General features: G+C 33.3%; 2 protein-coding genes across 2 annotated transcripts in view; one reads left to right on the forward strand and one right to left on the reverse strand.

Moving 5' to 3' along the window:
• The window catches only part of HELRODRAFT_71226 (hypothetical protein), a gene marked incomplete at both ends in the record, with an annotated part of 17,174 nt that extends 8,516 nt beyond the window's left edge, over nucleotides 1-8,658 (forward strand). The window contains 3 exons of the mRNA XM_009032979.1: nucleotides 7,557-7,796; nucleotides 7,920-8,155; nucleotides 8,456-8,658. Of these exons, the coding sequence (XP_009031227.1) occupies nucleotides 7,557-7,796; nucleotides 7,920-8,155; nucleotides 8,456-8,658 (679 nt within the window). The remainder of the gene's footprint in view (nucleotides 1-7,556; nucleotides 7,797-7,919; nucleotides 8,156-8,455) is intronic.
• Nucleotides 8,659-20,553: 11,895 nt separating this feature from the next.
• On the reverse strand, nucleotides 20,554-26,112 carry HELRODRAFT_166174 (hypothetical protein; the record flags this gene model as incomplete). Its single annotated transcript, XM_009033177.1, has 10 exons — nucleotides 20,554-20,723; nucleotides 22,201-22,285; nucleotides 22,578-23,179; nucleotides 23,523-23,676; nucleotides 24,010-24,052; nucleotides 24,634-24,728; nucleotides 24,891-25,052; nucleotides 25,317-25,448; nucleotides 25,806-25,868; nucleotides 26,050-26,112. The coding sequence occupies 10 exons, from the start codon at nucleotides 26,110-26,112 to the stop codon at nucleotides 20,554-20,556; spliced, it is 1,569 nt and encodes a 522-aa protein (XP_009031425.1).
• Nucleotides 26,113-27,710: the final 1,598 nt, after the last annotated feature.

The raw sequence follows: 27,710 nt of genomic DNA on the forward strand, positions 1-27,710 counted from the left end.
GAACATTTCGTCGTTTGCTGGGTAGAGATTGCGCAACAAACATGCGATGTGACGCACGAGACACTAACTACCCATGCTGTATATCTCTTGTTTTTTGTACCTACCTTCCTACCTACTTACCTACCTACCTACCTACCTACCTACCTACCTACCTACCTTCCTACCTACCTACCTACCTACCTTCCTACCTACCTACCTACCTACCTACCTCCTTCATTGAAACATCAGGCAGGCATTTTTATCATATAACATCAACATGTCAACTTGGCGTGATGCAATGAATTATCATGAAAATATAACAATGCAACTAAGAATTAACGATATAACAATGTGGCAACTCAACATCGTGAGAATATGACGAACAAACAAACACAACAGAACTCTGCAAACAAAAACACAAACAAACGAACGAACGAATGAACTAACACCACAAAACAACCACCCACCATCCTCTCTCACGATGTGACTGAATGATTTGAATGATGAATTACTCGGGTCACGTTATCGGAATAACTTTTTCGGCATTAATTTGCGTCAACTCTTTTTCAACTACGGTTTTCATTCAATTCGAGAAACGCGAGAAAGTTAATTTGCATCGGTCAAAAATAAAATTGAAAAATTAAAAAACCAGTTGACAAATAACCAACTCGATTGAGACAGTTTGTTTGATGAATTAAACCATTTTTTACTGCAAAAATGCAAGCAAACAAGTGATCTTCAATCGCATGGAAGCATGTGCCGGCAGTTATTTATTTATTTATCCAACTATTTATTCATTCTCAACGATATTTATATTCAATCACGAATGTGTGTCATTGTATAATATCCACATTTAATTATTTTTTATGCACTAATTAAATGCAAGGGAGTTGTGGAAGGTACAAATACGTTGTCGATTGTGAGTTTTCGCAATTAATCCGCCAATCCAACTAGTTAGATAGCCGACAAACCAGCCACCAAACTAAACGAGACACCAACCAGCTAACCAACCAAACGAACAATTAGCTAACCAACCAGCCAACCAACTAAACAACTAACCAACCAACCAGCCAGCCAGCCAGCCAGCCAGCCAACCAACCAACCAACCAACCAACCAACCAACCAAGGATAATCACATACGAACATTAAAATTCAGCACCACGCATAGAAATGCAAATATATACATGCATGTCTGCACACCAGGCTGAGCTATAAACTAACTTTACTATACTTGATTGAATTTATACACAAACACACACACGTGTACACACACATATACGCGCGTAAATACATTCCTACATATACACATTCACACTACAATTACATGATTAAATAGTTGTATGATATCACGCACACAGATTCAAAATATTACAGAAAATACACATATATACTCTCAAAGAAAAATAAGATCACAACCCTACAACATTTTGATATTACATCTGAAAGCAATAAACGTGATAAAATCGATATCGAAAACCTGTGTGTGTGTGTGTAGTGTGTGTGTGTGTGTGTGGTTTGTGTGGGATCTGTCTGTATGCGTAGCATTTGTGTGGTGTGTGTGTGTGTGTGAATCTGTGTGACGCCTAGGAACGGATGGAATGGTATCATGAACTAACATAACTTTCTTTCCGGTAATTTTGTTGTCTGTTCACACACACACACACACACACACACACACACACACACACACACACAGACAAACACTCACACACACACACACAAGCATACTCACACCCGCACATATATAAAAGCAACAAGACACGTACATTACATGCTATTCAGGGTACATTCTGTTTGCATCATCGTCACGCAAGCACACAGACACTACGAATGCATCCAAAAATATGCGCAACACAAAGATTTAAAAAGTTTCAATTAACTTTTCAACAAATAATTAGGATGAATAACGGAGTTTAGGATAAAAAATTAATTAATTCATTTTTTTTAAATTAATTAATTCATTAAAAAATTAATTAAAAATTAATTTATTCATTAAGCTTTCTGCTGAGGTCTTAAACTTCTTTAAATGTTATAAATGTTCATTAAATTATATATTTTTATATAATATATTAAATCTATATGTTAATATATAAAAATACTTTAATAAATAAATAAATTAATTAATTGTCCATAAAAAAGTAGCATAAAGTTATAAATAAATAATTTATTGTTATAGTTGTCTTTAAACTGCATTACTTCATTTTGATGATTTATTGCTTCGAATACTTGAACCCAGTGAAACCAGGCAGTGACATATTTATTTATACATAAGTAGACTTACAGGCCTATACAAACAGTCTAACTAACCTCTTGTATCTGCCTAAGCAGCATAATATCGCAACATGTTTGTTACCATACAAACGAGATGAACTTTGACGGGTTACATACTCAACCCTGAATAAAAATATACATCCACATACCTAGGTAAATAAAAGTATGTGATTATGTATGCCACTTGGTTGTATGTATTTATTTTGTTTCAAAAATGTTTGGATGTGTTTTTGTATTTAAAAATGTGCGTGTATGTTTGCGTGACTGTGTGTGTCATTGTGTGTGTGTATGTATAGTGTATATGTGTAGTGCATGTGTATTATAGTTAGTATATGCGTGTGTGCGGTGTATGTGTGTAGTTGTCAATTAAAATATTCGCATTTCCAACTTTAATTCAACTATCAGAAAAACAGCGAGCCAGTGTAGGAATGACGAATTAGGCTTGATTGATATTTGATACAACACTAGTACGCTTATGTTTTCCGCCGTCATTTGACTACATGAATGATGTGTGTGTGTGTGTGTGTGTGTGTGTGTGTGTGTGTGTGTGTGTGTGTGAATGTGTTTGCGATGTTTGGCTGATCTACACGGTTGACGATAAGTGTGTGTGAGAGAAGATGCTTGCATGTATGGTAGTAGGACATCTTCCGAAGTATGTTTAGTTTATGTTTCTATTGTTTCACTTCAACGAAAGACTAGCAACCCTACTTGCATCCATGTAACGTATGCTGAGAAATAGGAAGCAGCTGTCAGAAAGAACAAAATAGAAAAAAAGATGAAGAAAAGAGATGTGCACATATTTGTAAAGAGGATTAAAACCAATGTGCATTTTGAGTATTGCAATTACGTTCGTTTAAATATGCACCGATGAAATTTTAAAAGTTTGGAAAAATGTTATGTAGGTGTGCAAATATATAGGTAGTACATGTTGGTAAACCATTACCCGCCATAGGCCAGACGTACATTTCGTCTCTCACGAAATATAGGTGGGTAGATAGACTGTCAACGCAGTATGTATAGACGCATATACGTATGCGTGTAACGGTGCTTGTCGATATAAACACTCTTAACACAGAGCAACATAAAATACTGGAAGCCATGGAATGGTCTATATGTCCGTACCTTACGATATCATTAAATATAAAATAAATGTTGATGTCATTTTCAAAGTTGTAAAAAAATTGTCGGTATAATTATTTCAAATTCCGTCAAACTGTCAACTAAAGCAACATTTGAAAAGAGACAATTCCACAATTCCAGCAATTTTCTTTCAATTTTATTGAGTCTCCATTAAATTTTAATTAAATTTTATTTTAGAAACAAAAATATATTTTACTGTAGCAGACTATACTTTCAAAAGAAAATATGATTGCACTCATTCACTCGTGACGTCATGTCATTCACCTCTTCTCTACCCCTTCACTTATCAATCACTCTCCTTTAATGCGGCTAATTGGAAGATGGGGTTGGTGTGGTTCAGTGTAGTGTGGTTCAGTGTGGTCTGGTAAATCGCGATTACAAAGAATAATAAAAAATAAACTATAATAACAATAGATAAATGAATAATGAAAAAAATCAAAATAACTAATGATATGCAACTGTACCTACAGAATCTGTACAAAATAGTGACGGGAGCTTACGTAATTTAGATGTTACCCGATACGTGCAGCTGTAAGGAGTTGTTTATTTTTAATGAATTTTTTCAGTAAATATCATTATACCTTTGTAAATAATCCATTTTACATGTATATTAACATATGTTTATAACATAAACACGTTTTTTGTTAGAATCCGCATACATTGTGCATGTCTTCTCTGTGTGTGTGTGTGTGTATGTGAGTGAGTATATGTGTGTGTGTGTGTGTGGGTATGTGTGTGTGTGGTGTGTTTGTGTCTGTTTGTGTGGCTATTTTCACAATAAATAATAATGAGTTGTCAGTTAATCAGTTGTTTGTGAAGTTAAGAAACGACAGTTGCTTCGTCATTATTATACGTATGTCTGTGTATGAGTATGTGTGTACTTACAAGTGTGTTTGTGTGTGTGTGTATGTATGTTTATGTGTGTGTATGTGTGTGTGTGTGTGTTGTGTGTGCGTGAGCTCCTAAACTTCATCGCAATTCACAACACATGCTAGCGGACAAATTGTTTTTATTGAAGTGTGTTGTGTTTATAGTTGAACATTGAAATATTATCTATCGGCTGCCGTACCATCACCACTACCACCACCATAACACACACACTCACACACACATGCACACACATCTTACATTCCCTGGCCAAGTTTGGCTTCACCATCGTACAAATTTTATTGCAAATTTCATCATCACCAGATACAGAATTTATGACTGCAAAATTAAATTACTACTTCACACAACTTTAATTGCCGCCAAAATTATGTTTTCAAGATGAATTAAAACTGCTCTGATGAGTTAGTTATATAAAATATTAAATGTCATACACATACACGCAAGCAGACGTGTGCATTTACAAATTTATCCACACACACTACACACACCACACACACCACACACACATAAATACATACAATACACACACTCAACACACCTACTCTCTCTTTCTCTTTCTCGCACACACACAACACACAGAAAGAAAGAGAGAAAGACACACACACACAGATATATACACTTAAACACACACACATACACACACTTACATAGTATTCCGTTCAGATCCATAAACAACGAGCAATTGCGTATGTAGCATAAATCATAAGATGAAGCAAGCGTAATTGAATTAATTTATATAACATTTCCTAAATCAACTTTATCTTATATCTGCGTCGGGAGGAAATTCTTTCAATTTTTAATTTATCGCTTCACGCATCATTATCTCAAAAAGTATCTGATACTGTATCTCCACATAAATTATCCTCTACCTAACGCATCAATATCTCAAAAAGTATCTGATACTGCATCTCTACATAAATTATCTTCTACCTATCTCATCGCTCTACTCTTCTTTATGTCTAGCAAGGGTTTTTCGATTTCGGATTTATATAAATATAATAATTATATGTAATGATATTGATAATTATTTTAACAGTTGTAATACAATAAGGATTTATTATTGTAGTTTTTGTCATATTAGGTTACTCAAGTAACATGTTATTGACTGTTGAATGCGGCAAATCTGGACGAAAATTTAAAATTTTATTCAAACAAAATTTTTATTGAGCAATGCTATACAAATATATTTAATCGGTGTGCGCGCGCGTGTGTGTGTAGGTATGCACTTGCAACATTATAGACTAGATTAGACTAGACTAGACTAGAGTCCTCCTCAAATAGTACTGCGACGCGTCATGCGATGCGATCGCAACAAAATTGTCGAAAGTGAAATTTTTGTGTGTTCTTTTATCCTATATAATTTACGTGAAGCTATCGAAAGCAGCGTGTTCAGAGGCATGTTTTAATCACAGTAAGCAGTCATTTGTTTAATAAAAAAAATTTTAAATTCAAATTTTTTCGAAATTTTGATATAGAAATGTGATTGGATGATACAGCATCTGTAACATTTACTTGTATTGTCTGTTTAAACCGCCTGTGTGCGTGTGCGTGTGTGTGTGCGTGTGTGTGTGAGGGTGTTTGTGTGAGGGTGTGTGAGTGTGTGTGTGTGTGTGTGTGTGTGTGTGTGTGTGTGTGTGTAAATAACACCTCCTAAAAACATTTCAATTTATATATTGGAAAGTATAGAAAAAATTGTTCATCACGAAAATTTACGACCAGGCATTCAAAACATAAAAATAATTTTTGTAATGAAATAACAAAAAATACCTTTTACAAGCCAGTAAACTAAAAAGCTTCAAAAATAACAACCCATCAATTGATAATATTTCCGGGGAAAAACGTTAAAAGATTAAAATAGGACTATGACCAAAAAAACTATATCTATATTAATATTTGACCAAATGATAATTATGTGTGGCCAGCGGGTCAAATAAATGTTTGCTAGTCAGATCAGCAGATGAACATCAAACGCTGATGATTTATGGGTTTTTTTTAATGTAGATAAATTTGAACGTACGAACAAGCTTGGCATTTATCATCTATTCAGTCCGTAGCGTTATATTATTATGAATAACCCGACATAAGAGTACATACATGCATGCCTACAAACACACACACACTCACACACACACACACACACACACACACACACACACACATACATACATACATGCATACATACATACATACATACATACATACATACATACATACATACATACATACATGTATATGTACAGTCATTTTGATTGGTTCTCTCAAGCGCCATAACCTATAATATAAAATTCTTATCTTTACGCTGGCTGGAGAGTTTAGCGCATTATAAATCATAAAGTTTCACGTCAGACTCTCTTGATAGTGATACTACTACTACTACTACTACTACTACTACTACTACTACTACTACTACTACTACTACTACTACTACTACTACTACTACTACTACTACTACTACTACTACTACTACTACATGGATGATAAACAAGAGATGATGATGTTGTTGTTGTGATGATGATGATGACGTTGTTGCTGTGATGATGATGATGATGATGATGATGGATGATGATGATTATGATGATGGTGATGATGGTGATAATGATGACAGTGACGACGACGTTTTTGGTGTAGGCGACGATGTTCTTGGTGGCGATGATGTGTGGGCAGCTTTGGGACATGTTGTTAATTTATTAATCCTCCTTTCGAGGTAAGGATGTGATGTAAAGCGCGATGGTGCCAATTAATTGTGAATAACTTTGAAGCTGAAGCTGGTTAGTGTCGAAGACAAAATGTGAAACAGCGTGTGTGTGTGTGTGTGTGTGTGTGTGGATGGCTAATCTGTCGTTATTAGTAACAGATGTTTTGTTGTTGTTGCAACCGCTGATGAAATAAATTTTAGTATATCATTCCAATTAGTTATTTTCATAACATGCATCATATATCAACCTCACAACACACAACAACAAATAACAAACCTTACATTACTCTGACAATATGTTCAAAAAATGGTGTGATTTATATAAAGGGAGATAAACTTGAAATAAGGAAATAGAGTGGATCAAAACATGCCAATTTAGAAATTTACAAACCTACTAAAAATATTTTCGCCGTCAATCTCAAACTGCTTACTACACGATGCGGCGTTTCTGTCTCGCTGCAATTTAGTCTAACCCCAATCGCTTCTTTAAAACTGCATTTTAAATAGTCAACAATAACAATTATAATATCATAAAGTTACACAACGTGTTATAAAATTTTCATTTAAATTTGTTCTCTAGGAGCCAAATGCCTCTGACGTCATCATCGGAGCTGACGATAGAGAAGACACCGAGCTATTTCGTGACTCCCGGTGTTCCGCGTCGCATCCGGGAAGGCATTCCAAACGTCAAGATCATCCTGGTCTTCAAGGATCCGATAACCAGGTTGGTCTCTGATTACACACAGACGATGAGCAAGTACCCGAACATCAGATCCTTCTACTACCATGCATTCCTCAGGAGCAAACGCGAGAGGAACAAACGGTACAAAAAATCAACTAAACAAACAATCAAAATGAAAAAATTGAAATCGTTGAAAAATGTTTCAAAGATGAACAACCAAACAAAAACAAATGGCGTCATTGCCAAGAAGCATGAAATCAACAGGTCTTGGAAAGCACTGGACATAGGAATTTATCACAAGCATCTTCAACGATGGTTGGAGGTTTTCGACAGGTCAGACATGTACTTCATGAGTGGAGAAACGTTAATTACAGACCCGGCTTACGAACTACAAAAAGTAGAGAAGTTTCTCAATTTGAAACCTTTCATAAAACGAGAACATTTTGTCTTCAACGCCAAAAAAGGATTTCTTTGTCCTGTCATTAACGCTACCGACATCAGTCAAATAGAAGTAACGTCCTCCGCAACATCAACAGCATCAACAACATCTCCCGTTACATCAACGAACCAAACACGACATCATATGAACGCAGCAGGGTACATGACATCAACAACGAAAAACTTCAACGACAATCATTCGCATCAAAATAGAACACATTTATTTTCTGAACGGCGTATAGAACAAGCAGAGCTTCAAAGACAATGGCAGCAACAGCAGCAGCAGCAAAATCAGTTAACCTCATCGCCTGATCAAAAACGATTTTTTCAAAATCAACTGAAAACAGCAGCAGTAGCAGCAGCAACAACAAGAATGAAATGCCTGGGAGATAGCAAGGGACGTAGTCACCCACAAATTCATCCAATCAGCTTGTTCAGAATCTCTTCATTCTATCACCCTCTCAATTTAATTTTCTACCAGATGACCGGGATCAACTTCAATTGGACAGAACCATCAAACTATCTTCAGCACTCAACCGCATCAAAATTGATTTTACAAAATTAAACTCCACGAAATAAAAAGAAACAGTTAATCTTTCAGACCGCCAACAATACTGCAACCCTTTCATTGTGTTTCAAACAAACCCATGTGATATTCCTGTGTCTTGCCGATCGAACAATCAAGCGCACATCTCGCCATCGTATGCCGACGGTACATTTCATCAGATTGCTCAGTTTTGTTAACATTTCAAGTTGCTATCAAATTAAACGATTGTCATTTTAACGTAGTTTATTTAATTAGCACTGATATTTGTCATCATATGGCATATGTCAGCTTAACCATTTTTCATATTTTAAAATCCATTTGCATAATAACTTTATTGAATAATACAAACTCGTTATAAGCAAGATGAACATTCAATCAAATTTATTGCTATGACGAGCGTGTCTATGTTGCATGTTGTGTCGTAATTGACCGATGAACGAGCAAACGTGGTAGCGATGAAATTCACCAACTCTTGCAACTTCGTGCTTAACACTGCTTTTCAACCTCATTATGTAGAAGTGGATGAATCAAATTCCATTCAAAAGCAGCATCAAAATTTGTTGATTAATGAAAAAAAATCTGACTGAAGCGAAATGAAAAGCAAAATGATGCTCTGTAATTTATTTTATTCATGCCAGGTACATTTGGAATGTTGCTTATGAATATTTTGAAAACATTGTATATTTTACCATAACTACAATATCAAATAATAATGACTGATTTTATTTTTTTGTAAATATATCGATTTATTTAATTAAGCTATAATAATAATTGTGGCCTTTGTTGATGTACAGAATACAACTTATAATTTTCTTGGTGTTGTTGCTTTGATATGTTTCAAATTCTCATTATAAGCACTTAATTACAGTATTAAAAAACTGTTTGAACAAATTTAATTTTAATCAGCGCAATCAATTTTGTGTCCCAATTTTTTGGTATCGACATTTGATCTCGAAATTGTAAATATTAAAAATTCAACTCTGCAAAAATCGATCGATCAGCGAAGAGAAATGATCATGGAAAATAAATTCCAGCCTGAAGAGAGGAGTTACATTTCTTAGAACATTTTTGAAAGCATCTTTGAGCGTCTCTGCCTCGCACGCACAATTCATTAACGCCTCCTCTGACATTTTCTAATGAGTGAGACCATCAATCATCCATCTCATTCATCATCATCGTCGTCGTCGTCGTCATCATACTTCTTGTTGTAATCGACCTCTTCTCAGCCAGCACTGAACACCAGGTTCTTTCACGCAGTTTCCTGGCACGAATACAAAGTGCACCATGCAAATGCATCGCATACGTTTTTATTCAGTTTGTCTATTTCTGTTTATTATCGCCTTTAATAATTTAAAAAAATTATGAAAAATTACTTGAAATAACTGAAACGGAGTTGAAACAAAAGCTTCATTACTGTCGTTTGAATGAGAAGTTTTTTTCAATAATGAGTTTATTCAGCAAAAAGGTTATGAATATATCTGTCAACAGACTCCATAAAAGGTCCATAATATTGCTTTATTATTGCCTGGGTTGGCAGCATTTTGGTGGGGTGTTGTTGTTTCTAACAGACACTGCCTAGCTTCAACACTCATCATTCTACTTTTCTTCATCACCACCAACCTACACCTGATCATATATCGACATGTTGCTTAAAAATTGCAAAATAAACTGTTTTATTTATTTCAGAGAATGAATTATAATGAAATAAAAAGTAGCAAGTAGTATTAACAATAATATTCATATAGTCATAACAAAGAAAAATATGTGTTACTTGTTTGAAAAAAAAACAACCACATCACCACATCATCACGATCATCTGACAACAACAACGATGTGTGCATGTATGTGTGTTGTGTGTGTGTGCGTATGTGCATGTATGTGTGTTTTGTGTGTGTGTGTGTGTGTGTGTGTGTGTGGTTAGCTTTGGCATATCATATATGAATGTGTATGTGTTGAGTGTGTGAATGTGCTTGCGTTAAATATATATAATACGTGTGTGATTATATATATATATATATATATATATATATATATATATATATATATATATATTTTACAATATTCTATAAAAAATTATGGTCTATTACCAACACACACACACACACACACACACACACACACACACATATATATATATATATATATATATATATATATATTCAGTTATTTGGAAGAGGCGTCATTTAAAGTGATGTTGTGACGTTTATAAGCAAAACTTTAACACATTCCTCCTCCATAACTCATTCAACATCTAACATCTTCGACATCACTTACATCAACAACAAAGCAAACAACACACGTAAATATTGTGTGTTGGTGTGTGTGTGTGTGTTTTTGTGTGTCCGTGCCTGTGTGTGCGTGTAACGTATCTTCCTCAGTTATAATAACTTCGATCCAACACGTTGATGAATGTGTAACTACTGATTACATCCAACCGCAGACAACAACATAACGATCTATAATGTTGAAGATACATCGGCGTTAGACAACTTTCGTCTCCATATCATGCAGACGGGTGAGCGCCAAATTAGCTAAATGTGTCTCAGGCAACCATTGCAATAATAATAATAAAAAGAAACAAATCGATCCACATGCTGCTGCAAAAACTCTATCAAATTCGTGCTTTTCGGTTAAATAATTTATAAGAAACAATAAGTTCACCAACAGTTTTTTTTCTATGTGTGTGTGTGTGTTTGTGTGTGCGTTTGTGTGTGTGTGCATGTAAAAAATAAAAAATGCAGATACGAAAAGATTTAAAAATAATCTGAAGGGACAAGACGCCATAAACACGGAGGAGGCATTAATATTCACACATCTTATCTCGAAGTTTGACGATAATGTTAATAAAATATCAATCAGCATTTGAGCATTTGTTACCTTTTTATTCATTTCCATTCTTTCATCCGTCCATCCATCTTTCTTTTTCGTCAGTTGTTTTTCTTTATTCCATGAATTCATTTGGCGAAGCTTTCTTTCATTTTTCTATCTTTTTCTCAATCTCTCGTCTACTATCTATCCAACCAGCCATATATCAATATCTTCATTCCTTCACTAATCTATCCATTCATCAATAACTCATTTTTCAACTTATCAAATAAATTTTTTATATTATTTCATCGTACGCAAACAGCTGTCTCGTCAAAATATTTAATCAAATATATTTTATTTGTTCTACGTGCGCTCAGCTTGCGAGCGAGTCATTCACACCTTCAGTCGCAATCCATTCAATCACTCCGTACAAACATTTCTTTTACTCATTTTCGCATTTTTTTTATCTTTCGCAATGATTAATGTTCTTTTTTTCAACGATTACAAAGTGAAATTAATTTCGATATTGAAGCTTATGGATGCGAATTCTTGCAAGATCCCACCACGTTGCGTCACTCTTGGCATTCAATTTTTATTAATAATAAATTAAAAATCTTACATTTTCAATTATGTATATATATTTTCATATGTGCCTGTGTGTGTGTGTGCGTGTGTGTGTGTGTGTGCGTGTGTAAAAGTTTTCAAGTTGGCAAATTTTTAAAAATGTGATAGCATGTTGAAGGATAATTATTAAGAGAATTCAATGATTGAAAACATCATGCGACAAATTTTATTTTTATACAATTTTATAGTGAATAAATACAAAAAAACAGTCCATAAAAAATGCATTCAACTACCTTGCTCGATGGTTATTATAGGTGGAATAATTGCAAGTTGTCATAGTTTAATGTAACATCCGTACGCAAGAACATGCCGAGAAATTGTGCGCATACATACATGCCTGTATGTCTGTAGGTAGGTAGGCTATTTGTGCAATTATGAACAAACAGACTTGCAATCCAAATAATCATTAATTATTTAAACAACTCATTAGTTCTTTTTTCGCTGTTATGTTGTTAAAGGAGACTTTTCTATGATTAAAGTTATAAATAAATAAATAAATGATTTTAAGTCGATAGAAATAATTTCGGAAAGATTGGCATGATGGAGCTTGCACACAAGCACCACACGAAAGTTTTTGAAATTAAATTTCTTCAGCGATGTTCAGCAAGGAAAGGAGGATGAGTGGCGGTGCAAAATGAATAGAAATCTCAACAAGGGGAATCTCAGAGAGTAACGTGAAACTTTTCAGCTTTTCAGACCACGGCGACTGCAATTATCATGTCAGAAAATCCAGGCAGTGTAATTTGCGTCATCCTTTAAATTTATTTTAGCATAAAGAATTGCATTCTGCTAAAATTAGAAACTGTTTCCAGCACTTATAGTGTAGATTCAATTTTTTCAAATTTATGTTTTATCAGAATAATGTTAGCAGTTTATTTATTGGCCTTTGTTGATAAATACGCGGCATATGAAAGCACGCAAGCTGCCAACGACTACGTAGGCTAGAATAAAAATGATTAATCAAAGATGCCTGGGGGTTAGTGTTATTCACACACGCACACACACACACACACACACACACGCACGCACGCACAAACACACACGCACACAAAGAAACACACAAGTTTATCACGCGTCTGCCTACCATCTTTTTCACCCGTCACAATTATACAACATAACGATAACAATGTAACTGGCAAAGCCAAAAACAACCTATCAACGGTTCATATAATTGCACAGAGGCACAAACAATAGCAGCAAAAACATTAACAAGCACAACATTAACAACAACAATAACATTAACAACAACATTAACAACATTGTTAATGTTGTGGCTGGTCGCATTGACACGAAAACAATTGTTTCCAACTAGAAATAAATGAAAGGTTAAAGGTCATATGACAGGAACAGAATTGTACAAAACTCGCTTCCTATTTTTTCACATATAAAACTCACACGGACACAAATATACAATTCCTATTGACTCCGCTCCAACACATATATGCAAAAAAACACAAACACACACACACAGTGTGTGTGTGTGTGTGTTTGTATGAAAAAGTGTGAGTGCGTGTATGTAGTATACAAACTGGGCAAAATCGTTCTTACAATATTTGATCTTATCTTTGATTGTCATCTACGAAATGTGACCATCTTTTGGTTTGGTTTTGCATTATATATAGTTTTTGGAAATCTTGAAAAGTTTCATAACAACTATTTGTAATAAGTTTTGTACAATTTGTCTGAAGAGCAAGATGGATGTGATGGATGCAACATTCCTCGCGCAACCTCCCGCCAGACTTCGTCCAACAGACAATGCATCTCTTGTTAATATTTCTTACTCGGAGAGATTAGTTTTCTTTGTGGTCAGCAGAAATAGAAACAGGTGTAATTCAATCAGCTGATTTGAAATCTCACGTGCACTGCTCGCAGCACTTACTGCAGACAGAATGACATAAGTAATTACATACCTACTTTCTCCGTCTTGCGTAACGTGGATTTGCAGGCAACTCTAGAACATGCATTTATTTATTTTTTTCAGTTTCAGCTATTTTTATACTTTGTTAATTTTTATACTTTCTCTGTAAAAAAAACAACTAGTGCATAGAACAATTTTAATTAATCGAACTTCAATTTGAGTAAATGTGGTATAGAAAATAGTGTTATCCATCGCTCCGTCCGATCTGATTAGTTGTTAGTTCACACAGAATAAAATTTCGTGCAAAAACTTTTAAAAATTTTCAACAAAAAAGAACTACAGGAAAATAGGAGGAAATAATTAAAGTCGGAGCATAAAAAAGGCATGCTCGAAACGAAAGACCTTATGTAACCTCTCACGTGCACACACGCACACACATACACACACACATACAATCACTCTCACTCACATACAACCTTTTTCACATACATACATGCATACAGCTTCCAAAGAAGCATACATTAAAGAAGAAACGGCATCTGCGTTTATTTAAAAATGAAAGAAAGAACATAACCTTAAAATAACTTGACAACATCATTGGGAAATTAGAAGTTAGCGAGGAGAAGCATGTGCGGTCGCTTCCGACGTTTTATTTTACCAGTAACACGTGGAAACGCAGGCTCATGGTTATAGCGCGCTTGTGCGTGTGCCTAATTACAAAAAACTTCAACAAGTTTCAGTGACAACAAGGGATATTATTTTTTCTTAAAAATTTAGGAAAGCCTATTTTTACAAATTTAGGTTGATAATTAAAAGAAATATATACAATCTGTGGACAAGACACGATCGAATGTTTTTCAGAGCATTTAAATGCTATAAAATAAATTAAATACGCTGTATATTATAACATTATAATACAAATTATTAATTATATATGTAGAAATAGAAAAAAATACACCAAATGACAGAAGACGGGAGTTCGCTTGCAAGATTGCTTGCGCAACAAATTATTTTTCACGTTCCAATGATTTGTGTCACTGTGCGTGCTTTCTTCTCCTAATTAATGTACTTAGAATGGAAACAACAGAATTGTTATTGCAATGTTTTCAGCAAATAAGAAATTACTCATCGGCACATCTCTTCATCGTGGTTAGCAGCTGATGGATGGAGTTGCAAGAAGTTACATGAGAGATGAGGATTTAACACGCGAGGAATGTTGAAACCAACCACCATACAAATCTAAAACCGAACAAAAACTGGCAAATAACAAAAACAAAACAAACATAAATTCCCGTAAACATAAATGGACACATAAAACAATGCCGGAATCTGAACAAACGAAGCGAACAGCTGATCATCAAACAAATAAATTAACAAATGAACAAACAACTAGTAAATAAAGAAACAAGTTAACTGCAAGACAAGTTAACTAACTAACAGATGAACGAGCAAACAAATAAACAAGCAAGTGAACGAACGAAATGAACAGCGAGTGAGCGGATGAACAAATGAACAAAACGCGCCACAATATGGAAGATCAATGGACTTGATGTTAATTGGACCAGTCACTTTTATGGACTTTTTCATTTAAGCTAACTCACGTTCACACTCACACCGTTACACGCTCGTCATATTCCAATATAACTTCATTTAATTGGATGCTTATTTGTTATGCGTATCTACATGTACGCATTTAATTTACTTTTGTTTTCCATCGTATCCTTACGTAATGTTATTTGTATATTATGCGTTTAAGACCTGTTACGTATTTTTGTTTTTTTTTTGTCATCGTATAATTCTTCAAAAATTATCACTAAGTGATGTTTCAAAATCCAATAATATTTTATTTCTTCTTGTTCGGATTGTACGTTAATAACTGCATTTTCCATTTAGGAGGATTGCAACAAACGTCAGCCTGCATAACTAAAAAAAAAAGATAAAATAACATTTGCAAAATTGATTTTTATCAGAATCATACTGTAGAAATCTTCAAAAGTTTCGAATGAAAAAAATGCTCAGAACGCTATCTAGCAACTTCGTATTTTTCATATAATTCTCCAACTTTACAGTTAACAACGCTGAAGCGGAATTAGCCATCACACTATATACACACACAACACACAACTGCACCTATTGAAATAAATAGAGAATGCTACTGTGGCAAAAATAATTTGGAATTCGTTGTGGTGGCTGACTGGCTGGTCATAATTTGAGTGCCAGAGGATCTAAATTAATCAAGTGCCGATTTGTCGAGCTGCTGGTTGTTGAAGTGTGCTGATGTTGATGATGTTATTTTTGGTGTATGTCGATTTTTGTTGGTGTATGATATTAATAACACATAATAGCCACAATAACTTATATTAATTAATTAATTAATTAATTAATTAACTTAATTATTTTTTCAATCTGATTTTAATTGATTTAATTTTGCTGGATGGATGTCGTTGACCAGTTGAAAAGCTTATTGTATTTCTAAATCAATGTCCTGTATAGTATAACGTTTAATATTTCAAGTTTAATTTACCTAGTGCTTGTCAGTCTGTTACTAATTGAATTGCTACTTTGTTTGAGGTCCTGTTACAAATTTCTAACCAATGAAAAAGTGAATTTAAAAGAAACTGTTATCGATCCATTTGGATTTCATTCACGTAAAAAAATGTTTTGTCGCGTTGATGTGTTTATTCAGTTTATTAGTATCATTCATATCATATTCATAAAACTTTAAAAAACAATCAGATATCAGACTGCTAAAGACATAATTTAATTTAAACAGGTATTAATTTAATTTAATTAATTGGACAGATTTATGTGAAAAACATATTGTTCAGGTTCATTTGTTACTTAAAAAAGTAATGAAAAAATTGCAAAATAAACAAGCTTTAAAATTTGATTGAAATTTAAAAGAAAAACAAATAAATTTTCTATGATGAAAATGTAAAACTATTAAATTTAAAACAATTAATTAAATAAAGAAAATAATTTCAGAGACAATTTCTCTAAAAATCAAAAGCACTCACATTCGGTGTATGCTGAATATTTATCGCCGGCCTAGATAGCTCAGTTGGGAGAGCGTTAGACTGAAGATCTAAAGGTCCCCGGTTCAATCCCGGGTCTGGGCAAAACACCCACCATCCCCGGTGGCCGGTATTTTTATACTTTTAAGTTAAATTTTTTTTATTCGTCATTTTTTCCTCATACTTTTCTATTTGAATTTCCAATTTGCACTCTCTAAGATTAGGCATGATACTCACACATAAGCATTGTATCATTTCCGGCTGTTACCATCACCATTCCATCAACATAAATAAAGCGTAATGTCTCGATATAATATCGAAAATGATCATTTAGAACAAAATGCACGGTTTTTTTTCTAATTCACAAAGATACCTAGACTGATGTCTACGTCAGAACTTTCCCGTTTAAATAATATTCTCCCTGTCAATAAAATTAACTCTGAACAGGGGCAATACGTTACATTAGTGATTATCAAAAATCAACCTTTTTCAACTGTCATTGTTTAATGTTAACTACAAAAAATGATCTACATAAGTTGATTAATGACATGGACAATTGTGTGCCTACACATTTGCATGCATTAATGTCTGCGAACATTATACATCGGATTGGAAGAACGCCCTATTACGAAATTATGGAACCAGACAGACAGACAAGACCAGCAAGCTGCAGCAACAAGAATAAGTAAATGGAACGTAATTCTTAACCAAGGATTAGTAAATGGAAATTGATTTTTAACCAAATCTGGAAGATTAGAAACTGAAGCACTTTTCCAATTTGAACCTAACCTACATACATATTGTGTTCTTTTTACTCTCTGCCTTCACAACTAAATATTTTAAAAAAATTTTATTCGGATTTTTCTTGTTTTTTCTTTTGACAATTTCGATACCTCTTACAAAAACTAAAAATACAACTTGTTAATAGAAGAACTAATATCTTAAATATGACAAACCTGTTGAGGCTACAAAATTAAAAAGAACCGGCCACCGGGGATGGTGGGTGTTTTGCCCAGACCCGGGATTGAACCGGGGACCTTTAGATCTTCAGTCTAACGCTCTCCCAACTGAGCTATCTAGGCCGGTGAGTGTGTTACCTTTTCATCGGTTACCGCCAGAAGATCCCATTAGATTCAACATGGCTGCAGAGTTCAATGTTTATTAAACCAAACATAAAAACCTTAATAAACAACATAATAAACTCTAATAAAGCCAATCATTTATTTCTACGAATTATACACACACGTACATACACATACATACATACACACATACGTACATACACATACATACACACATATACATACATGTGATATACAGTGTATATATAAATATATTATACACACCACATGCTAACCATTATAACACTGTTTAGTTAATGGTTAGGCTTGTAACGTTCAATAACCAATCCGATTAAACATCAAAATGAAAAAGAGCGATCCGTGTCGTCATGTGGATGTGACTCGTTTACCGGCCTAGATAGCTCAGTTGGGAGAGCGTTAGACTGAAGATCTAAAGGTCCCCGGTTCAATCCCGGGTCTGGGCAAAACACCCACCATCCCCGGTGGCCGGGTATTTTTTGTCGGCGTGATGTGTGATGCCTAGCGGTCAAGGTCGCCTGGGCTGCTTCGCAGAGCGTGCTGTCACCAAGTTCAAATACGACAAAAAGATCCCCGCCTGTCTCATGCTTCGAGTGTGATGAGTCGTTTAACATTCATTCATTGCGATGTTTGTGAACCTATGAAAAGAATAATTTTTTTATCACTCATGAAAATTTTCAAGCAACTATAATTTAAACTTGATCGATTGAACTTGTTTATATTTTATTTAATGACAAATTTGGATTCTAGCACGAGTATATATATATATATATATATATATATATATATATATATATATATATATATATATATATATATATCTGGACAAAGCAGAATAAAAGAACTTTGCTATATATATCATATGTATCTTATCCTCAGTCCTGAGCATGACATAAAACTGCATCCACGCTACCTTGCGTGCTTTCGAGCAAAAGGCTAGGCCCACCACTTATGACTGGTGGTTGCCGTCAGGATGGGCGTCCGGATAAAAAAACTTTCCCCTAAATATTCTATGCAATCATCAACAAAAACAACGGCCCCTAGTCCCCAGAAGACCTAAAGGGGTGCTAAGAATCCCTGGGAAGTATGCAATAGCGGAGGGATGTTGCAGAAAAATTCAGAATGGTTTCTCTATGGTAAATGAAATGAACACAACTGATCGTCCAATTTGGCGCAAAAAATTGATGGCAAAGAAAACAACGTCCTACCTCGGGAAACCGGGTCTCAAGACGCTAAACGAAGATAGATAGATAATATGTTATATCCTGGCACCTCAATTTACCGTTAAGATTTTTGATCATTGGCACCAATTTCAATGAATGATGAATGAAAAAGCTAACGAAGAGATCATGGCAAATTATAGTTTTATAATTCCAGAAACTTGGTATTAGTAGAAGTATCAGTAGTAGTGGTAGTTGTATTATTATTATTTATAGTAGTAGTAGTAGTATTAATAATAAAACTTATATAAGCTTTCTTGCTCTTTTTAAATATTTAAATACAAAGATTAAATAAAGTTTTCTCGACACTTTATTTTCAAAAATTAAAACCAAAATAAAAAAATAAATGAATAAAAATATGTATATTTATAAAATATTTAGTCTATGACTGAATAAAATCAACATATTGCAAAGAGCGTTTCATTAAAACGAAATAAAATCACAGCAAATGATGCGAGAAATGAAACAAACCCCACCCTCCAAACATCATCTGACTACAGTTTGGTGGAATATACATAGAGTAGTAACAATTGTAAAGGTCTTCAGAGATAGAAGTCACGTAACAGCAAATTAAAGACACACACCACAACCTTATCCATTTGTATACCTTCTTCACGAATAAAATCAAATAATAACAATGATAATAATAATAAATTGAAATAGGACCTAAGGCATGTGTAAAGATTGCGATGCAAATTTGATATATCCAAAATTAATTTAACTTTTAAAAAAAATCCGGAAAAATTTTTTATACTAAATAAAGTACACTTGAAGCGAGTTCAATTTTAAAATGTTTGTAGAGTTTTTAACATAGAATGGACTGGTAGCTATATACAACACTCAATAAACAGACAAATAAATAAATTCATTTGATGAAAAATAAAACCATTTCAAATTAAAAAGCGTATTTGAGTTAACAATGTTTTGAGTAGACGAAATGAAAAGAATAAATTATTTCGAATTAAGATGAAAAATAGAGAAAAATAAATGATTGTAACCTGCGGCTGTCAACAGTTAGAACGTTGCTATAATGGCTGATAATTGTTAACATTAAAAACGATTAATCTAGTGATTAATTTATTAAATATTAAAAAAACTAAGTAAAAAACTTGAGTATCTTAAATGTATGATGACATTATTTTCATAACTCTCTTTATCATAGTTAAATTGCCGTTATGTTGGACGAGTAGTGAAACAAAATATAAACTGAGATGGCTAGTCTCGTAAACCAGATTTCATCCAATGCATTCAGTAACAATCAATTCAATATGTATTGTAGCGTTGCACATTTAATGGTCTAAAATGAAGTAAATAATGTGAAAAAATATGCAAACAAAATGTGTAACATAATCGACATCTTTGATGTCAGCTCTGATGCTAAATGATACGTTAAATAAAAAATTCAGTTGACAGGCGATTTCGATATTGCCTAGCCTTATTCTGTATCTTTCGGGCTCAGCTGTTGTTTGAATAAACGAGTAAAAGATACAAAATAAAATATAGATGACACCAACCAAGGTCGATAACATAGGTTAACAAAGAAGTACCCAGCCATTGCTGTTTGTGAATTTTAAAATAATAGCTACCATCCTAAATTTAAAATAACTTATTATGCAAAGAGCCTTGAAGTATTTGCGTACGTTAATATAAAGGTTTACTTTACTTTAAAAGTTCGCTTTTCGATAATAATTGTTATAGAAATGATTGTCTAAATGAAGCGTACAACGATAAACAATAATGTAATGTAAGAAATAAGTTGTCTACCCGATTGCAATCATTGTTAAAAACCATAAATGAAATATGAAACTTGAAGTTTTAAAAATTTCATAAATCTTAAAAGCAAAATAGGCTGCTATCAAGAGTGGAGAGAAGCAATGAATGAATGAGATTTTCATCCGCCTGGCTGACTGTTTACAATGGATAATATCATGAAAACGGAGTATCAATTGTGCATACAATAACATTTTTAACATTAAATTATGGCAAAGAGCCAATTTAATAAAAACAAATTATCTATTCGGCTAAATGAAACATGTAGAAATTAAATAATAAATTCTCCATGAAACGTAACGATTCGGTGTTAGGAGCATAAACTGACAACGACGATAGCACGGAGAACATCTGCGACTGGAACTGCCATTATAAGGCCGTTTGAAGCATGAACAATAAATAATTCAACAAAATAAAACTTTGACCAGACGTTTGAATGACAAGTATATATATATCATTTTATGTTCTAAAACAAAACTACATATATTTACAAACGAACAAACGAATGAATGATGTATTATATTACAAAAACGCACCTTCTCTCTCTCTCTTTCTCTCTTCCCAGGAGTATTAAAAATTACTGAGCACTGAAATTAGAATGTACAAAACAGCTTTGAAATTAATAGACTTTTTCCACTTAAAAAGTAAGAAGTGAGCGTCGCAATTGTTAATGACAGTTCTAGAACGAACGAATCTGAAGGCGTTTTATGATAGGAATGACTGATAGAAAACAATTGACAACGATTAATAATAATAATAATAAATAATCAAATTAATATTATCAATAAATAGTAATAATAATACACAAGGTTCATAACACAAAAGACCAACAAACTAATGATAGATAATAAGGAGCAAACTTTCTTGTATTGTACAGTTGTACTGTATAAATTAATTGAAGCTAGGCTGTTTTATGGAAAGTTGAATCGGTAGGAGTGTTATGCATTTCAACAAATCTATTATTCATGTCATATTAAACACGAAGATATACATAGAAATTAAATAAAATTTTCAAGAGAGGAACTGAAATTATAAAAGACATCTAAAAAGTGAACAAAAATCAAATTTGATTGTTACTTTGAGTTCAAATTTCAACATAAATGATTAGAAATATGTATTTGAGAGAGATGTTGTTGATGTGGATAGTGAATGATTCTTTTTCAAACTGTTGTTGCCACTGTTGTTGCTACTGTTTTTGCTGTTGTTGTTAGTGACCTGCAACATCATGGGACTAAGAAGGGTAAGTTGTTGCTGTCGTTGTTGTGTTGTTGTTGGTTGCTTGTTGCTTACTGCTGTGTACACACCTGCAAACAACACAACATTCGTTTGCTTACATTCATTTACTTTAATTGCTATTTCTTAATCTACATTACTTGTTCAGTCAGTTACAAATCGAAGTCATTTCAATCAATCATTTAAAAAGTTCATATTGGTAAAAACATGCAAGGCTAAAAATAAACACATCAATTAAGTTACAAAAGAAATTTAACAAAAAATCACCAGATGGTAGAGCAGCAGTGCTGTTTAGAGCCTTGCTCCAGACCTGGTTCATCAGTGCCGCTGATGACGAGTCACTAATTGAGATGGAAAAATGTTTGGCCTTATTGTTGCTGGTGTAGTTTGATAACTTTATCAATGCAAATTTGTTACTGATATCTCCTCTACCATTGTTGAAACTGTTTTCATATCTATTAAAGCTATAATTGTTGTAGTTGTTGTTGTTGGGATAGTTGAGATGTTCATGAGTGAGGTGGTCTTCAGCACCATCTATGTCCTCCCTCACCATGGGCAACGCATCAGCAGCTGCTGTTGCTGCTGCCGTTGTGGCTGCGTCTGTTGTTGTTGTTGCTGCAGTTGATGTGATTAATATAGATGAGGTTGCAATTGTTGATGGTAGGGTGTTTGTTATTGTTGATGTTGTTGAAAGTGCCAGGGAGAGATCAATGTCTGCTGCACCTATTTTAACATTCGTCACCCTCGATAGCGAACTTGTCTCAATGAGTGATGCAGAGTCTGACTGAAGTATTTCCTGTTCCCTGACGAGATTTGTGATTGTCTTCTGGAGGTCGTAGTCACTGAATGCAGAGTCATTATCGTCGGGGTAGTCCTCGTTGTCGTCGTCCGTTGATAGCTGGCTGGATATGTCTGTAACAGGTTAAAAGAAATCATTGATCAGCATTTTAAACCTGAAAAATTATTATAATTCTCCAAATTTTATGATAAAATTAATGTCAACTGAAAAGTAATTTGAGTAAATTACTGTGAAAAAAAACAAAATCACCGATAAAATCATCAACAACAACACTAAAAAGTTAAGAAAAAGCACTAAATCAACATAAAGATACGTTATAAAATCATCATTTTAGAAAAAATTTAACTAAATAAAAAAAGCATCCCTCACTTATTTCATCATCATCCTCAAAATCGCCGCAAGCACCACCACCAGCAGCAGCAGCAGCACTGGCACCATCCTTCTCAGCGCCCACACCTGGAGTTCTGATGCCCATCAACATGGTGCTCATCAACTGCCTCCTCATGTGCTCCTCGTTTGAAATGTTCTCCAACGTCATCAACGTCATCTTGTACTTCTGTTGGTGGCAGATAAGGGCGAGATGAAGGTCTTCTGCATTTTGACGTTCTGCCTACGAGTGTGCGTGTGTGAGAGATTGTGTGCGTCAGTTTTTGTCTGTGACAAAGTATGCACGTGAGTGTGTATGAGAGATTATGTCAATTTGTGTTCGGGTCAGCGTGTGCATGTCTGTATCAGTTTGTGTGAGCGTGCTTGATGTTTAAAAGACTGCATGCAACTTAAAATTAAAATTGCATCTGGATGGCATTCATTTTGAATTAAAGCCAGCCATTAGGGATGAATACTAACATGATCGAAAGTTTATAGCCAAAGTTATATGATCGAAATCATTTGCATAGAAATTTACATCAACAGTTGTGCCGAATGAAATAATTTATAGACAAACTTTCAACTTCTTCTCCAGCTCTTTCTTCAGTTGAAAGAATGGTCTGCAGGTAAATTAGGTGACAGCATCATTAACATACTGACGCAGATGCATTGATGTTAATGTAATATAAATAGTGTTTCAAAACAGGCTACCAAAATAATATTTTTTTTGTCTCTCAGAAATAGCATGCTGGTCTACATTTACAACATCTACAATCAAGTATAAAAAATTGAAATCAGAGCCTTAAGATTAAAAACCAAAACAATAGCAACCAAAAAAAATGAAATAAACATTAGAAAAAATAATATGTAAATGTAAACAAACACAAAATAAGTAAATTACAACAGAAAGTTAATTGATTTGATGAATTGTTGACCATTACAACCAACTTAATTGCTGTGAATTTAGCTCATCCTTCAAATAGAACATGATAGTGTGGAACAAACAGTGAAAATAGTTGCCTTATAAATTATAAATTTTGTAAAAAAAAAGATGTCTGAAAAAAAATAATATATAAAATGTTTTAACAGTAAAAATGCTGAATTTGAATAAAATAATGTCAAATAAGGTGGAATGAAACTAAATTGGAAGACAAAAGATGCATGCCTGGTGAGGCTGATGGCACTTGAATGTTGTTCCAACTCCTCTGTCAGCTGCCTCTCCAAGACAAACAACCTCCCCGTCATCTTGCTGTGTTCCTCGTCCTCCTTCGACATTTCCACCTTTCCTTTCGTCAACTGAAGGTCATCCATTTCAATGTAAAGCAAAATTAAATTGTAACAACGTATAAATAATAAATAAGTTTTGTTCTTGCTAATATTATATTGTATAGTTAATCATCATGCCAGCAAAAAATTAATAAGGCTTCATTGAGAATGAAATTGTTGGCTGTTTCTGACCTGAATGTTGGCGTTGTTGAGTTCATCGAGTAACACAACGTCCAACTTGTTGCCATGTTGTGACAGCAACTTCTCCAGCTGCACAACTTTCTTTTTGGATAGCTCACAGTGGGTTTGTATGTTGTGGTAGTTTATTGTGGACTTGTGCAAATTGCTTTTCAACTGTTGGGTTGAAGTTACAATATGATTCGTGACGTGATGAATAAAATTCACCAAAATGTTCAAACAAATTTTTAAACAAATTGAAATCTTTCAAACTCCTCACCAGAAAAATTGCCAAGAGCCATTGATAAACTTAAATATCATCTAATCTAATCTTAATTACATCCACTTTTCAGTTGGGCAAATAATTTCTATAACAGTACAATTAACTTTTGCAGTGTTTATCAGAAACTGAACGGATTAAAATAATAAATGGAGAACAACCTTCTCAATGTCTTGCAATGTGATGTAATACTTCTTGGCCATTTGGACATTCCTCCTGCCCATGGACTTGTACATCTTGGTCACTGCGTGCTTTGCCTTTCGTTTGTTCATTTCAAATTTTTCACGAGCAGCCTTTAAGAAGTCATTTGAAATATTGTCTAATACATATCCAACAAATATGAATATTTAAAGTGGAAATGTCAGTTGAAATATTGTTGAATACATATACATAAATATGCCATGAATATTTAAAGGGAATACATAAATAAGTCATTAATATTTAAAGTGGAATACATAAATGAGTCAAGAATATTTAAAGTGGAAATATTGTTTATGAATAACCAACAGACACATCTAGAATATTCCAAGTTATGAAATGTTCTCTAACAATTAATCAACAAACACTTTCTAAAATTCTCAACAAGAGGCAAGAACGTTTAAATGACGATTGATTAATTAATATTTAGGATAAAATTGACATATACAGACCTGCAGTTCATTGCCTAGTTTGTTTATTGTATCAGAACAAGTGTTCAGATTGTCCAGTTCCTCCTTAAAAATGAGAATTGGTAATTTAAAAACAACTCTCTTCATATAAAGTTAAGTTATAAGTAAGACCAGCAAATTCATTATTTTTGTGGAAAAAATTCAAAAAAATTGAAATTAGGATAAATAAATTAATTTACTAAATGAATGAATGTTGCACAAATAAAACCTAGAATCATTATGTAACCTTAATTCTTGGGTCCAAAGTATCACTGTCATCATCATAACTGAATTCACTGTCAACATCCATGGTAAAATTAATAATGAGAAGTCTGGTTTGTTTTGTGCTAAATATGAAGAATTTTGTATCTCTGTAGCAAAAACAAACTTAAAACCTTAAAAATTTAGTAAGAAAAGAATAAAAGACCAAGATCAAAGCAAAGTGTATTACAACAATTCAACAACCATCAAATCAACTCAACAAAACTAACAAGTTAAATTTATTGTAAAAATTATTTTATAATTACTAAAATTATAACAATCAAATTTAATTACACAAATTTACAAATCCAAATGACAAATCAAATCATGAATCAAACAAAACTAAACACCTGACATTTATGAGACTGAACTTAGCCACAATGACCGACCTATATAATTTTATAAGCAATCTTCGATGCCAATTATACACACGTTAAAAAGCTAATTATACACACGTTTAAGAGATAAACGTAAAAGAGAGAGGGTACAGCAAGCCTGCATGCATATGCGATATATGTTATGTTATATGATATATGCTGTTTAAGTAGCAGCTAACAGGTATGCACACATGTACATATATTTATATAGTTATATATTGATGCTATAAAAATATATAATATGTAGTTGTGTGTATTTGATAATCCTATTAATTTCTATTATTTATTAGTAAATTAAATTTTGGTTGGTGTAAATATTGAATAATAATTATTATTTTTCTGCTGTATTTGTAAAAAAACATGCATAATGAACACACAATGCATTTTTTTTAAATCAATAACGATTGTTAACATTTATATTTATAGAAACACAATTCTATTTAAAATTCTAAACCATATTAAGATAATTATTGAGAAATGAATGGCATACATAAAAAATGACATCATCATCATCTTCCACGCCATCATCATCAACTTTGTTTCTCTCTCTCTCTCTTTATCTCTCTGTCTCTCTCTCCCACACAGACATTCATATAGAGACACATAATTACTGTGGGGTTATAATTATTTTGGTTTATGACGAGGAAGTACGGTATCATTTATAGACAATAGGATATTAGGCTATCTGATGTGTTATGCTTGGCCGTTGGGCGTGTGTGATGTTATCGATGGTGGTACATAATTAGTGTGTATTAGCATTATGTATTGTTGAGAGTAAAATTATATATATACACATATAAATATATACCTATATATACATATACATATAAACATACATATATATATATAATGTTAAAACCAAATCATTGACGAATGACACCAAAAGCCAAGCGTTTTACTAAATTTGATTTTATTTGCTGTAACGTCACTCAACCACGTCGGCATTCAACTGGACATTTTTCAACACACAGACGAGCAAAAATATAATTACATAAATATAATTGTGTAATATAATTTTCATGATTATAAGATATTGTTGATACATATATACATGTAAATATATTTTTATAGTTATATATCGATGCTATAAAAATATATAATACTGTAGTTGTGTGTATTTGATAATCCTATTAATTTCTATTATTTATTAGTAAATTAAATTTTGGTTGGTGTAAATATTAAATAATTATTATTATTTTTCTGTTGTATTTGTAAAAAAACATACACAATGAACACATAATGCATTTCTTTAAATTTTTACATTAACATT

This window comes from Helobdella robusta (assembly GCF_000326865.2).
Source record: "Helobdella robusta unplaced genomic scaffold HELROscaffold_9, whole genome shotgun sequence".
Lineage (NCBI taxonomy): Eukaryota > Metazoa > Annelida > Clitellata > Rhynchobdellida > Glossiphoniidae > Helobdella > Helobdella robusta.